The sequence below is a fragment of the Micrasema longulum genome, unplaced genomic scaffold, assembly GCF_059751315.1.
Source record: "Micrasema longulum isolate JH-2025_06_02 unplaced genomic scaffold, ASM5975131v1 h1tg000725l, whole genome shotgun sequence".
NCBI lineage: Eukaryota > Metazoa > Arthropoda > Insecta > Trichoptera > Brachycentridae > Micrasema > Micrasema longulum.
The window spans coordinates 808,261-821,094 of NW_028277921.1; the positions used below are offsets into that span (position 1 = coordinate 808,261).

The 12,834-nt window shown below is 31.2% G+C and overlaps 1 protein-coding gene across 1 annotated transcript in view; it reads right to left on the reverse strand.

The window, feature by feature from the left end:
* The window catches only part of LOC148279400 (uncharacterized), a 249,363-nt gene that overhangs the window by 396 nt on the left and 236,133 nt on the right, over positions 1–12,834 (reverse strand). The window contains exon 13 of the mRNA XM_088230023.1: positions 9,699–9,823. Coding sequence (XP_088086149.1) covers positions 9,699–9,823 — 125 coding nt within the window. The remainder of the gene's footprint in view (positions 1–9,698; positions 9,824–12,834) is intronic.

Sequence of the window (12,834 nt, forward strand, 5' to 3'; positions counted from 1 at the left end):
GGCTGGTTTTTTTTGTTTTGCTGTGAATTGCAGTTGTCCTTTTAAACGATATTTCAATCATGTTTGTAATAAATTTCACTAAAATGAAACATATTTGATTTAATAAACATATACTGTCAGATAATAAAACACTGTTAAACACATGTTTTAAAAACTTTGCCGATTCATTATTAGTTTAAGAGACACCTGAAATGTAAGATTGATCACCTTACCTTAATGTTACTGGTGATCGAGATACGCTGAATTGGGCGGACTGATACGATGCTCTATGCATCACTAGATGTGGATAGGTATAATTATGATGATGCTAAAGTTGTAAAAAAATTCCGAAAAGGAAATGAGTTTATTTCTGATTCTAGAAGGTGAAGAAAGACTATATGGATAGACACCAATCTTCGATAAATTATACGTTTAATATCAAATAGAAAATAATGTATCGCGCGCGTAGAATATTTCTATTCGTAATATTGTCCTCTATGGACCGAGGATATCTGTCCGTTGCTAAATTGGATATATATACATATATATTGGTTGAGTAGTAATGCGCATAACCGATTCATTGAAATAATCGAATATTTCGTAAACAGTCATGGAAATATATTTATTGACACGTTTATTTGACTTGACACTGTACCCAGGCGGATGCAGAATACAGAATACAATTTGGTATTTGAAATATAACCAAAACCCTGGAAGAGTAGCGATTTCGACTCGATTGTCTCTCAGGTAAAAAATCCTGAAGATAAGTCCGCCCTGGAGTGTACTTGATGGCCCGTTCGTCTGCCATGCTTGAGGTCCTAGGTTCGAATACTGGCAGGGAAGGATGCAGAATATTCGTTTTAAGGGTGGTTCTACTTTGCAATATTGCATTCTCCCTGGACTGGTACCAAAAGCATAAAAAAAAAAAAATTGCCTTGTGATAAAATTGATCCAGGTACTTGCTTATTAATTAAAAAAATAATTAATTTTGAAGAAACAAAGATACACAACTGGACATACAAACATAAATTATAAACTGGGTTATTATAACATTTATTATTATATTGAGTATCAACAAAGTTGTGTCCGTTTTTTCAAATTTAAAAATGGAAACAAAAAAAAATATACATAAAGGTTGCACATCTTTCGAACAAAAAAATTCTGCACAAAAAGATATTGTATTGCTCTTACGTTACATATTTGATAAAGGCTTTCAAAATGGAATGTCCAGTAGACGAAAGTGAGCATTTTAAATTTTAAACCATTTTCGAAACTATTAGGATTTTCAATACAGTTTTCATGTTTTTTTCTGTTCCTAAAAATTTGAATAATGTATTACAAATTCGAATAAACATTGTTCTCACGTCTTTTTAAAAATTATTTCGAACCATTGCAGAACATGTTATTTAAACGGTAACGATTAATAATACAATCGAATAATAAAATCGTTAAGAAGCAGTATGTTTGTAGACAATGCTGGATTTCACTACCTAGGGAGTTATCAAGATTTAAATTTATTGCAACAGAGAAGGAAAACATTTTTTTTTGCACCGCAAAAGGCCAGAAGGCTCTATTAAACGTAGTTATGCAGAAAACTGCCAGTGCATAATTTAGAAAAAAATATATATATTGATGTTATCGGGTGCAGTAAGGTCAATTTTATGTTCTGCTAAAAACAGCCACATTGCTTTCATACAAAAAACTGTATTAATCACCTTTTGAAAATGGTGTCGATCACAAAAATTCTTGTTCGTAATTTATATTATATTTATAAAAACGAATGAATTTATTGTTTATCATTTGTTAATGTTAAAAACATTCCAACTGTTATGTAGATTTTATTATTCACTCTTTTCACTAAAGTGCTATTATCTCAGTTTCACTTTTCTATGGCTGGCTGCTTTCTGCATAACTACGTTCAATTACAGTGGTGAATTACATCACAGAACACCCATTCTTAAGAAAAATCACATTTATTTTTTGTATTCTCACCGGGAGTCGAACCCGGAACCTTCCATGTGTTAGTCAAGCGTCTTAACCACTACACCACAGAGGCCGCCAGAAGTGAATACGGAAGTCTAGACATTTACAGGGTTTATGACCTGTCATTGGCTGGTTTAAGTGGTCATTTTACAAACCGTGTAACATTCACTATTCTGCCTATGTTTAAACAACTATATTCCTTTAACTTTTGGTTGACATTTAAATACATATAAAAGTTTCAGTTCTTTTACTTCACAGAATTGAAGTCAACAGATGGAAGAGTTGAGGAAATGCGGATGTAACTCAGTGTGTAAAGCGGCCATTTAAACCAGCCGATGGTGGGTCATAAGGCTTGTAAATGCCTAGATTTCCATATTTCCTTCGCTAAAATATAGTCCCTCTTTGTTGCGGTAAATTTAAATGGTTATTATTCGGAGTATTCGATACTCACAACAGATTTTGCGTTACGCCCATTACTAGCAGACATGACAACAATCTTACTTCCTGGTTCCAACCCCCTTAATCAAACAATCCCTAATAAGGTCGAGGAAATTCAACCCCCTCATAGAAAGTAAGATGGTATACAATGATGATAGAGATTGCCGATAAGCGATTTTCTATATTTTTCTTTGCCTTCACGTCGTTTGATCCTTGGGGCAATATCGCTTTGGGATTTTTGATGTATATTGTACGCTGTACTCATGGAGAATAGTTTAGCTAACTCTACGGGGGCACGAATATACTTCAATTTCGTTTTCCAATAAATAAAGCATACGATAAAAGGCTTTTCGAATTTTTTTCCCTCGACAAGCAAAGTTTTGTGATCATTTTTTGACACGCCTATACGTCTCGAAATACCTGACTCAAAATAAATACAATTTTTCAAATATATTTATAAAATAAAATTATTGTAAATAAGAAGTATAAAAACGCATATTTTCAGGTATTTTATAGTCTTCTTCTTTCTAGTACTGTCCCAACTCATGTCTGGGTAGGCTGTTGGGGTCGGCTCATCTTGTTGTATAATTTTCGGTTTTAAGTGTCACTTTCATACAGGCCGTTTCTTTTCCAGCTTACTATCTTTATTATTATGTCAATGACACCCAGGGTACCACGAAGTCTTAATTTTATCTTTTGATGATACTCCTGCCGACCACTTAAGCATTCGCATTTCTGCTATGACAAGTTGCCTAGAGCAGGAGTTGTACAGATTCCAGTATTCGTAACCAAACCATAATCGCTGGTCTAACAATAATCTGGTAGGTATAATTTTGCTTTTAGCTTTGTGGGTATTTTTTATTACATTTTTTAATTTTAAAGGTGTTTCTCAGCACATACAAAGAAAATTTGTAAGAAACTAAAAGCAAAAAACACTATTCCATAGATTTTTTCTCCTTCTTGTTGAATCAGGGAGCTCCTACTCTAGTTGGAGACAATCAATTGACTTTATGCTTCGATGTGTATTTATTACATATATTATAAAAATATACAGAATCGGTAACAGAGGGAGAGAGTTACTGACTGAGCTCAGATTAAAGCTGATGGTACCTAATGGTAGTATTGATTATATTGTAGCTGTCCATAATGTTCTTTTCCTTTCTAGTCGGGAATTAAGGTAATTTTTTTCTGTGATTTGACATCCGTGCTAGTTGATCAGTAATTTTGATGTTTTTAACAATTTATTGTCGACCTGCAGTAAATGTATGCTTCAATTTTTAATCTGTCCTTACGACGATAAACAGCTAACTTTATTTCAATGCCAGTAGGCATTGGTTTCAGGCTGAGTCCCACACTTCAGCTTTTTACAAGTTCAGCTGTTAAAAAACATTAAAAAAAACAGTGAATGTTTTGCAGTGTATAACGTGATCTCTTGAATTAGCCAATAACATGATCAAGTTATAGTCCTGTGGCTAGTGAGGCAAACTCATAAATGAGAGGTCTATGGTTCGAATCCTAATCTACCCCATTTCCATTTTTTTAAAGTGAATTTTTCACAACAAGTTGAAAATGGTCCACAAACATAGTAACATTTGGGTAAATAATTGGAGATAAATATTTTATTTTTTTGAAATGTCAGAAGCCTTGAAAGCGTCAAAATATTTTTTTTTTTATATCTGTTATAATATATTCTTACCCGAATTGAGCATTTTAGTTAAGTTTTTTCAGTTGTAAACTTTTTTTTTATCGTATGAGTCCTTATGATATATATTATAATGATAATAATATAAACAATAAAAGAACAATAATAATATAAACAAGTCCGCTTATTTATGCGATTAGTATCTATTCTTTTGAAATCGAGTATAATTCGTTTTTGTATTTATTTTTTAAATGTATATTTAGAAAACATGTTATACATAATTTTACACAGTCATTTAAGGGCAAGCAAATATATAACAATGTTTATTTAAAGACGTGTTTACACTTTAATTTTAACGATTATCCGCAAAAACAGAATAAAAATGTGAAAGTTAAGTATTAAAAAAAAAATGTAAAGTATGATTTTTTAAAGTTTTTATTATTTTTATTTTATTGATATCAGTCCGGCCGTTACGTCACTAGCACCGGAGTGTTGATCTGACATTTAAAAGTGGAGCCCCGTATCTAACAAATTATAGTAAACGTTGAAAAAACGGCTTACCAGAAACCGGAAATATATCTCAACACATGTCAACGCTTACATTGATTGGTTGATTGACAAAAACTTGTAACGTCTTTGAAGTAGTTCATTTTGATTTATTTTTTTACACGTTTACGAGAAATTTTGCAGATCAATAAAATGCTCTAATTTTTCAAAAACACTTTTTATTTCTTATTTCCTGTAGCACCGAACTTCCTCATAACAATGTGCGATATATTTTAAAAACTTGAAAATTTTTTATTTTTTTAAAATTCAAAGCTCAAAAAGTTTTAAGTTTTAAATAAACACACTCAGGATCAATTAAAGTGGATTCTTTAGATTCCCTATTATAATAATACGAATTGGAAAATAAGACACACCATCGTGCTTTTATCTTATGAATAATGAAGAATTTATATAAACAATTTTTTAAACAGTTTCAGAAATTATATTTGAAATATCCCGCCATTTTCAGATTATTTTTTTCCGACATAAATTGAAAAATGGTTTTCCATACACGGCCTTTCGAATTATTTTCTAGTTAACATTTAGGAACGGGCATAAATAATGACGAATTGACTATACACCTATATAATTAAACACGTTAATGGTTGAATTATTTCTGACGCAAAATGTACCTATTTAAATTCACACCGGCACCCTATGTTTTTTATTGGAAGCCTGATTGCACTGGAGTTAATTAACCCTTTGTATTCTGTGTTTGCCACCAAAAGCGAAATAATCAAGTACCCACACAAGCTTTTACCGGTGCAAAGCCTTGTATCGGTATTCGGGGTAAACTTATTCGGAGTTTTGTGGAAGGGGTTAGATTTAGCATAGCTATGTTAATATATTTTCATACATATAACACTTGCATATTTTAACATGTAGATAAAAACGTTTTTTCTAAAACATGTTTGCGGTATTACGATTAATTCAAATGAAGTAATTTTGTTAATTTATTTTCATAAATGGAGCATTTAGTTTACTTCACACACTGATAAACTGTTTTTTTTTTTAATATTGTGGTATCATGATTTCTTCTGTAGGATTTAGTTGAGGGTTTTAGTTCCTACCCCAGTTAGAGATTGACAGAAAAGACACGAGGTTGCCGTGTGATGCGTATTTATTACATGGCGAATAAAAAATGAATTATGTCGGGCGAGTGTTACGGCGATATGGAGTTGAAGTAACTGCACTTGAACTACATGCTGGAGCTGAGTGAACTGGACTGACTAGTCGGACTGAACTTGTTGGGCTGACTGACTGGTGTTGCCACGCCCTGTAGTCTCATTATAGGCGACATTCCTTTGTAGTTCATTTCTTCTTGGTAGGGATGATGTGAATGTACTGCAGAACGATGATCCTGATTTCATGTACAATACTGATAGAGTTGCATTAAATGTAATATTGGATTCTATAGAAAATGATGACATTGCTTTCTTCGGTCATCACACTATTTCAGGTGAAACGTTTTAGCACGTGTGTGTCATCGATTATGGACTAAGAACCCCTCAGCTCAAACGTTGTAATTTTGTATCCATTCGTTTTCTTCCAATATTCGATTTTTTAAAACAAAGATGAAGCTGCTGAGAATACGGAAGTCCAGGCAATTACTTTGCTTGTGATCTGTCATTAGGTGTGTTAAGTAATCACTTTACACACCGTGTAAGATTCACCATTCTGCTTATAGGACTTTCATATTCACGTATGGCATTTATTCTGTATATGTGCATGGTTTGTATATTACATTCCCATGCGTGCTGGTTTAGTATAAAGAATGACAGTATAAAAAAAAGTAGCCACATCTACTAAAAGGTTAGGTGATCAGTCTTGCGTAGCCTGTCCAGAAGCAATGAGTAAAACCATATTTTAAACAAATATTTATGTCGACCTTACTAGGAATCGAACATAAAACATCAACCACTACTTTACAAGGCGGACTTTTCTCCACTCAATTTCAAGTTTTAGCATTTTTACCTGAGAGCTGTCATCACTTGATGACAGCTCTCAGTCTAGAGTCTAGACTTCTAAAGCATTCGTCCATGGTTTTAAATCTATATCACCCACAGAACTTTAGGTATTTGTTTATTTGATCTATTTTGTTCATTAAATTTATTTAATATATTTAATTGGTTTCGTTTATTTTTATTTTGTTTATTTTTTATTTCTTTTTTTATTTTTTTTTTATTTACTTTATTTATTTTATTTAATTCAGTCATTTAATTTATTTTACATGTTTCATTAAATTTATTTGTTTTCCTTATTTTATTAATTTTATTCATTTAATGTATTTTGTTTATTTTATTGATTATATTTATTTTGTTCTTTTAAATTATTTTGTAGATTTTTTCTTATTTAGGAAACCAGCAGTTCTACATTCATATTTATAGTTGACAACGGATTACAATTATTTTTTCACTACCCCGACACGGACAATCACTTACAATAATATACATATTTGTAACATTGAATTCGTTTATAATCATTGTTATATAATATGGCTCAAACAAACAAGTAGTTTTGATTAAAATACTCATAAAAACAATAAATGTAGGACGTACATTATTAAAATTAAATAAATCTACAATATTTGCAAGACATAGATTTAATGGTTATGTGGTTGAAAAAATGTACTACATAAACAGTTTGATAAAAAAATTCACAGAATTTTTGTACATTTTAAAAATGTTTATTTTTTCCTTAATATTAATATTGTCATCATCAAATTAATCACCGCGAGTTTTTTTTGCAATTCTCGAAACATTTCTGGAATACGCTTTTTGGTATGGCCCTAAGTTTCGACAGCGATTCAGTCTTTACCTCTTCGTCTTCGAAAATAAGAAAAAGCCACATGGGGGTAAGTACAGTTAATACGGTGGCAAAGCAAGCCATTAGATGTTTTTTTTTTGTCAAACATATCAAAACGCGTCTTACTAGTTTGTCAAAAATATAAAAAAAACTACCGTTTCAAAATGGCCAAAAATTAACAGATTAATAATTATAAACATGTTCGTTTACCGATCTAGGAAAAATATTGGCTTTTATAATTAGTACGTATTTAAACTCGAAATTAAAATATTCTGTGTATTTTTTTATTCAAACCTCGAACATCGCAGGTATGTATATTGATTAAACCCTTTAAGTGACAACATTAGAGAAAATCAGTTAAAAATGTAATTTTTTGAGGTTGTTCAACTGACTCTCTCTTCAATTCGTCTGCTTGATCAACCATCCTCATGTCTGAGGATTGTGATCACGCCCGAATCCATACATGGCTCATCTTCTTCCATCTGGAACGGTCTTGTGCTCTTCTGTAGGCATTCATTATATCAACTGACAAAGCTTCTGAATCTTCCGCGGTTTAGTTTGAAAAGTTAGCACGAATAAAAAGCCACTAAAACAACGTTAAGAAAAAAGTTTTGTTAAGAAAATCATTAATTTCATTTATCGGATATTTTTTTCAAAATCTTATCCATTAAAACAATTAACGACCTTGTTTTCAAAACCTCAAACGTCACAAACCAATAATTTTTAAGGAGAGTGTTTAAAATAAATCTCGTCTAAAATAGGAGTGAAGAAGACCAGAAAAGACTTTGGTTGAATCAATCATTCAAGGCGGTTAAGACACTTGACTGACACACGGAAGATTCTGGTTTCGATTCTCGGTGAGAGCACAAAAATAAATTCTGATTTTCATTTTTTCTTTTTTTCTAATCCAACATTGTAATTGAGCTCCAAGGCTTGTTGTGGTAAAAAAAAGAAGATTGTTCTCAGTATAGGCAATAATGCATTTAGAGGGGTTTGTTAGTATATACCTCGTATATGTAAATGAAGAATGGGTACTTAAAAAACACAACACTATACAGTCCATTCAAATGTTTAATAACTATAATAGATCTATTAGTGCCTGTCGGTGAAACACGCAAATATACAGGTTTTATATGTATGCACATTTCTGTTTCGCGCACATAAAAATGCCTATTAAAGATTTGAATGGATTGTAGGAAACAATGAAAAAATAAGTGGAAGATTAGTATTTCGAAAGTATTTTTACTGAAGAAATACGCAGAGTGCACATTTTAATACGTTGACTCTCGATATACCGAGATAAATGGTTAACATACTAAACTTTACCAAAAACTAACATAATGTCAACAAAGTTTATATTATTTCCAAGTAGTAAAAGACTGAATTTCAGCCCAAAGAGTGAACATGAACATTTTTTTGAGATTTAAATAAGTAGATAATATTTGCGGATACTAGACCAAGATCCATTACTCTCGACTGTAATCCAAGGTCATCTGACGTCACGCTTGGGTGAGAGGTCACACCACCTGATAGAGACCTACACAGTAGTGTGGTCGTGCGTGATACCATAAGAAATGAAAAATTCACAATTTGGCCTCAATAGAACCGTATATACTTAAATCAATACAGTATGATGTACAAGCCGTGAAAATACCTAGATTTACTACATATTTCCAATTGAAAAATGTTCTCCGTCTATGTTTTGATATATTTCAATTGCGAACCCAACATTGTACAATAGTTCGTAAAAATAATATTACAGTGGCTCGGCCATGTGCACGGAATGAATGATAATCGTATCCTCAATAAGATTATTTATACAACTTTGGAAGGCAGACGAAGCAGAGGCAGACCATAATTAAGATAGCTGGATGATGTGAAAAGTGACATAATAGCAATTGGCTGGATGAACTGGAGAAGAGCGACAGGGTGCAGGGAGAAATGAAGACTATTCTGGAGGATGTCAGGGTCCACAACGGGCTGTAGCGCCACTGATGATGACGACGAATCTTAAAAGATGTATTTTAGATACCCACTTGTAATTTGGTGTAAGATTAACAATATTAAGTCTTGGTTTATTTTTACGCCATGACAAAGGAACGGTGTTCAAAAGCTGGTAGGCAAATAATATTTTTTTGAGTGATTTTAGACAAAATAAATTGTAATAATAATTAAACAAAAATATGTTTCTACCCGAGGATCGAGAGTCAACCGTACCTACTGACAGGGTGAAATTTCGTTCGAGATAAAGAATCCCCAGGAAATGTGCATGTTTGTTAACAGTAAAAACGATCATTACCCTTACCGTCGGGTGTCGGAAGATCGTCCGAGTAAGTCCCTCTAGAGTGCGCGCACGCTATGCTGCGCTGGTAGCTGAATAGTTGTCTCTCTAGACTGTAATTCTCCGCCTGAAGGGTGGCTATCTCCCGCCTGAAAATGGGAAAAACCTGTATGAAAAACTGAAAGGGTTGGACTTTCATCATACTCGTATTATGAAAATGTATTTTTCATACATGTATTGCCTACATCAGCCGGAGTTATCTGGATAAGTTTTTACCTGAATACATTTATCTATACGTGATACTCGGTCGTACAAAACACAAAAAGGTTATCTTAAATTTTTAAGCAAGATAAGAAAATTGGGAAAAATATGTTTAAAAAAAAATGTTAACGGTGTTTATGGATCGTGTTGCAAAAATACATCAGGCGTGGTTTTTCGTAAAAAAATAAATATTAAAAATCATGTTCAAGAATACATTTTAATCAAGCTGTTCATTAGTGAAAATAAAATAAGAGCTCTTTCAGTGTTTCAGCTTAGATTTTATCAACTAAAAAGAAATAGTAAGATCTCAGATGTATTTGTATATGTGACATAATATGTTTTAAATTTTATTTCATTTATTTATTATCATATTATATACATAAAATTATACATATTTATATTATACAACGTTGTTTTGACTATCTAACTAAGGTTATTAACCCCGTTCTAAGCCAGTCAAAAATATATACATATGAAACATTAATCAATGCATAGAAAAATAAATAAAGGTATGAGGCATAGTAAAATACAAAGTAAAATACACAGTTTAAAAAAACATGGTGAAAAAACACGTAAAAAAACATTGTAAAAACGTATTTAAAAACCCAGTAAGATACATAGTAAAAAGAAAAAACATAGTAAAAGACAAAGTAAAAAGAAAAATCATTTTAAAAAAACATAGCGATAAATAAAAAAGTGTATAATATGTAGTAAGAAAATAATCAATAAAGAACTTAAAACATATCATAACAATTCAAATGAGAACATGTTTTGGCCATCTAACAGCCACCATCAACCCCTCGGACTGTCTGCGACCAATTTTACTGAGGAAAGTAGTCAGCAACTTCTTTAGCTTGTGGCTCTTACGACATTTCCACTGACAATTTATTACTTTTACAGTTCTGATTTTTCTTACATTAGTTGCAAAGCCATACAGGCACTTGTGCATAATTTCATTTTTAAAGGTTGTAAAGACACATTTTTACAAGATAAAACTATTTATTTAATTTATTTTTTCTTATTTATTTATTCATATAAAGATACACATTAAAAAAATAAATATGTACCCCTAACTATATGAGGCCAGGAGCCCTGTGTTGAGTTGAGATACAACAAAATAAAAAGTTAATATTTACAACCTACATATAGTTTTGTTAGGCTTTTTTCCTAAATCTAATGAACATTAAACTATGTGACGAATTCGTAATAACAAATAAACTCAATGTTTTAATATTGGGTATTTTTTCAATAGAGATAAAGTTTGTTTTCCCTCTCTGTTGCAAAAAAGTTAGAGATAAAGCTGTTAAGAATATGAAAGTCTTGGAATTTTACAATCTATGATCTGTCATTGTCACACTGACATTCATCATTATGCCTATTCTTCCGTATCTATGTATTACATTTTTTAATCTCTATTTATACTTGGTTTAATATTACATTTGCATGCGTATTGGCCTGAATGAATGAAAATATGGAGAAAACTAGGGATATCTATTGTTGGAAAGAGACAAGTTTTTTTAAAGACCAGAAATCTTTATACTCGTATTAGATTGGTTTGGTAGATATTAAAAGGTGAGAGTTTTAATTATAAGAATTTTCATTTTGGTCAAATGACTCAAATGTTAATTTTATGTATTGTGAAACAAAACAGATAATAAAAATATTTGTTCAAATATTCTGATGAGTGGTAATAATTAACTTGATTACATATATTCAATGAGAATATTCAGTACTACAAGAAATTGGATATAAAAATGTTTTTGAACACGTGGTAAAAATTGAAGCATTTAATTGTACGATGAAGTTTCTCGAACATGAATGAAAAAATAAATTTTAAAAATAAAAGTTTACACTACGCCACAAGTTCTTCCGAATCAACCAATGATAGAGTTTTGAGATAAATTTCTGGTTTCAGGGAAGCCAACTCCCTAGTCAAGACAACTCACCGACGATAACTATACTACCCTCATCAGCAAAAAAACAGTTTTTTTGTCAAAAATCACAAAATGCGTTTAATATGAGGTAATATTTTACAAGAAAATTCGAACCATTTGATATACAGCAATGAGCAGTGAAAAAAATATTTTAGTAGAAAAAACGAGTATTTAAGTTTTAAAGAAATCACACAATATCTGAGATTCATAAACAAAAATTCAGTGTTGATATGACACATACATGTTTTATGCTTTAAAAACAAAAGGGAAATATCATGTACTACGAATACTGATAAAAATAACAGTAAATGAAATGGATTTAGATAACCAATTGTATTTTCAAAATAAATATGGATATTGTGGGGAAATGTTTTCATACATAACTTTAAAAAAGAAAATATGTCACAACAAAACGCGACATGTTTGGCATTGATAGTTGTGACGTCAAGATTCGTGACGATGTTATTTTAAAATTGAAATGGTTTGCAACAAAGTTGAAAATCAACATGAAACGTGACGTATTAGGGGCGTGGCCAATGCAATGGCCCTTTTTTTGCGGGAATTAAAAATAACAAATTTTAAAAAAAAGTATGCTATTATAAGTGGCTAAAAATCTTTTTTTAATGGACAGTCTTTTATAGATCCTTTTTACTTTAAAAACTTTACAAAAAGGCATAATTGCCTGTGTTTTTACTTTAGATAATTTATTTCTATTTGCATACAATTTAATTATATTAACAAGTGCCATATCTCAAAATATTATTTTTGCAGATAACTGCTTGTTTAATTATGACGACAGTATAAACGCCACGGGCGGAGTAATTTCGTATTTCAAAACTTAAAAAAATTATAACCATGATAATATAATTCATAAAATTTAAGTAAAATTTTTTTTGATGGTCTATTAACAAATAAAAAAAACCAAAACAAACAACTGAAGTTTCTCATTGATCACAAAACATGAA